At 46.8% G+C, this 5,121-nt stretch overlaps 1 protein-coding gene across 1 annotated transcript in view; it reads left to right on the top strand.

Moving 5' to 3' along the window:
• The first annotated feature begins 550 nt into the window (after positions 1-550).
• Positions 551-5,121, top strand: part of EHD4 (EH domain containing 4) — an 80,347-nt gene continuing 75,776 nt past the window's right edge. The window contains exon 1 of the mRNA XM_003791748.3: positions 551-886. Coding sequence (XP_003791796.1) covers positions 651-886 — 236 coding nt within the window. The 5' untranslated portion in view covers positions 551-650. The remainder of the gene's footprint in view (positions 887-5,121) is intronic.

Genomic DNA, 5,121 nt, shown 5'->3' with positions numbered 1-5,121 from the left:
AATTTAGTGGAAGCAATGTGGAAAAGGAGAAAATATCTACCCAAATAGATTCCAGTCCACTTCCCCACCTTCAGATTTTATCAATTATGTCCATGAGCCTAGGTCTCTTCGCTGGTAAATTGGGGATAATGATATCCTGCCAGCAGGAAGAACCTGCCTGTCAACTTACTGAACTTTTCCTCCTCGGTATCGGATCTATAGGCCAAGATCAGTAACCGTTCCTGGAGACTGAGCTGCCTCTGGAAGCTTCTTTCTGCCAGCTCAGATTTGCCCGAAAGCCAATGCCACCTGGCCAGAGGTGGGACTCGGGTCACCAGAAGGGGGCCACCCGCCGGACGAGTCCGCGCCACCGGGTGGGGGCAGACTCCCTCTCCCAGACGGGTCCTCTAGCCTGACTTTGTCATCAATAATTCATTAAGAACCTCCTCTTCATTGGCTAACGCCTTCAGCCTCTCTGGCAGAGGTCCAATGAGGAAGGACCTGAGAGAGCCTGTCTGAGCGCCCGTGACGTATCGTCCAGAGATTGGCTGTGGCGACGCGAGGCGGGGCCAGGCTCGGGCTGGGGCGAGCGCGGCTGGGACCGCTCAGTACTAGCCCCGGAGTGTGGAACCCAGAGCTGGGTGCCGGCGCCGAGCGTGAAGGGCGGCAGGATGTTCAGCTGGTTGGGGCGGCAGGCGGGCGGGCGCGAGCGCGCGGGCGGCGCGGACGCGGTGCAGACGGTGACGGGCGGCCTGCGCTCGCTCTACCTGCGCAAGGTGCTGCCGCTGGAGGAGGCGTACCGCTTCCACGAGTTCCACTCTCCAGCTCTGGAGGACGCCGACTTCGAGAACAAGCCCATGATCCTGTTGGTGGGTCAGTACAGCACCGGCAAGACCACCTTCATCAGGTAACCCGCCTCGCGGTCTCCGCTCCCCTGCCGGGGCCCTGGCCTCTGACCATGTGGGCGGGTCGTCCCCACGTGTGTACGTGGCTTGCTGTCACCAGCCTCCGGCTGCTCTCGGGCAACCTGTGGCTCTTTCCTCCTCTTCACGGAACTCCCTCGCCTCAGCTTCCTCCTTTAGTGTCCAGGTGACCTCAGGGAGCCCCTCGGAGCGCGGCGCCTGGGTGCCCTCAGCCCCGCCCCCGGGCGCGGCCGCCGGAATTCAGGCTGGTTCTCCCCATTCGGGCCAGAGGGTCCCCGGAACCGCCCTCTGTGTACTCAGAGCCCTCCTTGCTGTCCGGAAGGCATTCCTCTGGATGGCTTCATCCTGTCACCCTGGCCTGGGGGCCCAGGGAAGGGACGGGGAGCGAGGCTATAATAAGCGTCTTCCTGATGAGGGAGTGATGCCTAGGGCTGAAATAGGGGCACAGGTGTGGGGTATTCAGAACGGGCAATGGGGGCCGGCCAGCCCAGTGGCTAATGAGGATCGCTTGTCCTTAGGAGTCTGAGACCAGCCTAAGCAAGAGTGATACCCCGACTCCAAAAATAAGAAAGAAAAGTCACAGAATGGGCTATGGAGTCATAGTTGGAGGGCCCCTAGCACCGTGCCCAGCAGCAGTAAAGGGTGTTGCCAATGTCCCCTTTCCTTGAGATCTTGTTACCCACCAACCACCACCGGCCACAGTGCTCAAGGGAAGGGATAAAGAGGCCATCTCCATTCAACTCTTGCACAGTCCAGTCTTTACTGACCATAGGAAGTGAGAGCTGTGTGTAGCAGCAGCGTGGAACTGAGGAGGAGTGTCAAATTACTATTTGTTAGTTTCCACTTCTTAGGTGGGTCACACCCTCCTCCCTCACCCTTGACAACTGAAAATATTTGTCATACTTACTGTGTCTCGGACAGCACACAATTACTGTACATGCTCTGTGGTTGAAATCATATAGCTTCCTCTGAAGTGACTTTTGATGGGAAATAATTACATTGGAACAGATTGCTTTTTTAATCAGCTTTTTTATTTCTGAAGGCGCCAGCATATTAAAGCTTACCTTCTTTGGTAAGGAGACTTGTTTTTCTGGTTTAACCCCTTTGTCCCTGGAAACAAAGTGGCTGATCATTTAATGTTTTGGTCTCCAGTTTGGGAAATTTTAAAAATCACTTCTTCATTTGATGTTCAACAGGTGCTTAGGAAACTGCATCTATATTTGGACACATGCCGTTTCTGTTAAGTAGCAACCTCTTTTTCTCCACTCCAGTGACCTGAATAGTTCCTACAAAATAGAGCAGTTGTCACTACAGGAAATACTAAATCCAGATATACTGTGAATGAATTCACCAAAGCAAATACACTATGTACTGAAATGTAATTCTAGAGAATAAATTAATTGAATATGAAGGAAGATTGAAAAAAAAAAACTTTAAATTGTTCTATTTGGTGCTTATTAATAAGCTGAAAATAGTATTAAACATGTTATCCCAGGCACTCAAATTGAACCAACGTGCCATATAGTAACTGGCACCTTGAAAGACATCAAACAGATGGTACATTTAAGGTGTCAGTAACACTGACCAGTTTTTTAGCTACTCACAATAATAAAGTGTTTTGCCCAAGTGGTATAAGAGTGGGAGGTGGACTTTTGGAAACATACAAGGAATAAGAATATAACATTGCTATAATTTAATGATGGCATGTTCACAGCACCATGGGCATTTCTTCCTGTTTCTTTTTGCCATGAAGTCCTTATTGTGCCCACGGGTAATCAGGGAGCCCTGCTTGATGTTGTACCAACTTGGAGATTATGTGGCCTTCTCAATGCCCCTTAGCCTGGAAAATAAGCAGTCCTGAGGTAGGAGAATACAACTCACAGGACCATGAAATAATTCTTTTTTTTTTCTTTCCGTATTTCTATTTTATTATATTCTCACTCTTATCTCTGTTTTATCATTTGGGAGAAGCTTTGTGGGATAGCTGAGCATAGTTTAATGAAGGCTTCTGAGATTTGAGTCCTATGACTACATCCAAATTGGCCATTGCTCAGTAGGTACAGGAGCCATGTGCAGTCTTAGGGTGAGGGAGGAATCAGCATATTAGGAAGCCACTTGTTCTTGAGACCTTCCCTGGGCTCCGTGGAGTTGTGAGGTTAGAAGAAAATCAGTGTGGACAGGAAGCTTGGTGAGGCTACAGGAGACCTGAATTTGGTTTTCAGATTGGAGCTGGAAGGAAGTGGTTTAGTGCCTGGGAGGAAAGCTCCAGACAGAAGGGCCACCACCCTGGAGACTCATGCATTTGGAATGGTGAGCAGAAGGGTTGGCCAGAGTGCTGACTATGCTAGATCCTACCTTAGTTAGAGCCTGGTTAATGGCCTGAGTTGTTTGCGTCTAGTGATTGAGCACTAGAAGCTCAACCTCAGCTCTGGGGTGCATCTATATACACAGTCATAGATTCTTACCCACCTGGCTTTCTATACATTCTGTGAGATCACTGATAACACAGAGCCTCTGCTGGCATGGAGGGAAACATCTCTCCTTGGGGCCACTCGGCAAAGTCTTTGCTGTGAATTCCACATCTTTGATGAAAGTTTTACTCTTCTTCCTCTAATAACATGGCTGAAAGGAAGTAGGAACCCCTCTAATACATGATAGGTGAGCTTTCATGAGGAGTGAGGATGTATGCTTTGTTCTAGTGAAAAAGTCTCCAAAGTGGGGTGGATGAAGAGCCTAGTTGTCAAGAAAATATGCCCATTCCTGCCACTACGAGAGGAAGGAAGAGAACTTACTGTGGCTCAGTGAGTAGGGCACCAGCCCCATATACTGAGGGTGGCGGGTTCAAACCCGGCCCTAGCCAAACTGCAACAAAAAAACAGCCAGGTATTCTGGTGAGCGCCTGTAGTCCCAGTTACTCAGGAAGCTGAGGCAAGAGAATTGCCTAAACCCAAGAGCTGGAGTTGCTGTGAATTGTGACACTACAGCACTCTACCGAGGATGACAAAGTGAGATTCCATCTCTTCAAAAAAAAAAGGAAGAGAATAAATAGAAAGCAAGTCTTGGTGGACTCTCTTGCAGATCAGAACACTGGCCCAGAAGGAGACTTCAGATGTTATGGAGATAATTTATCAGTCTCTTTGTGGTAAAGGCAGAGCCCCAATAAACCTATCATCTGGCTGACAGTTTTCTTTCTCAGAAGACAGGATACAATGGAAGGAGGAAATATTGCCTGTTCTACTGCTGACTGGCAAGGAAGAATTGGCCAGAGAGGAAGAAATGGGCACTGAGGAAAGTGACCATATAGTCTTAGACTATGTAACAGCCAAGGAGGGATGGATGTTGAGCTCAGCGATGCTTGTGTCTAAAACATGAGGAAAACAGATTCAGAGATGCCTCCAGAAAATCCCTGGGCTCAGGTGCTGTGAAGAAAGGCATTTCTACTGAGAGGGCGTGAAACCCACCTGAAAACAATTCAAACTACAAGTTGCAACTTCTGGTTTTTAAGAGCTACATTTTCGCCCTTCCTCCTATACTCTGTCTCTTCAGAAAACTTATTCTAATGAGGAAAAAAGAGACATTCTTAATGAGTCACTTAAGTAACTATATAGGCTTTAAAAGGGCAAAGACAAGTGTAGTTAGGCAAGAACAGAAATAAAAGGCATCCAGATTAGAGAGAAGTAAAACCATTTTCAGATGACGTGATCTTATACATAGAAGGTCTTAAGGAATCCACTAAAAATCTATTAGAACAAATAAACAAGCATGGCAAGGTTGTAGGATAGAAGGTCAATATACAAAAATCAGTTTGTATTTCTATACTCAAGCAGTGAACATTCCCTAAGTGAAATTAAGAAAACAATTCTATTTACAGTAGCATCCAAATGAAAAAAAAAGATATCTAGGAATAAACTTAAGGAAAGGGGTATAAGGCTTCAACACTGCAAACTATAAAACAGTATTGAAAGACCTAGATAAATGGGAAAACACCCTGTATGTACAGATTCAAAGACATTGCCAAGATGTCAATACTTCTCAAATTAATTTATAGGTTGAATATAATCCTCATCAAAATTCTAGCTCACCTTTTTTGCAGAACTGACAGGCTAATCCTGTAATTCATATGGAAATTCAAAGAACCCAGAATAGCCAAAATAGTTTTGAAAAAGAAGAACAAAGTTCAGAAGACTCACACTTCCTGATTCAAAACTTTTTTTTTTTT

The sequence above is a fragment of the Otolemur garnettii genome, unplaced genomic scaffold (assembly GCF_000181295.1).
Source record: "Otolemur garnettii isolate 467f Iridium unplaced genomic scaffold, OtoGar3 scaffold00050, whole genome shotgun sequence".
Classification (NCBI taxonomy): Eukaryota; Metazoa; Chordata; class Mammalia; order Primates; family Galagidae; genus Otolemur; species Otolemur garnettii.
The sequence above is the reverse complement of the archived record's forward strand: the minus strand, read 5'-3'. Positions and strand labels throughout refer to the sequence as shown.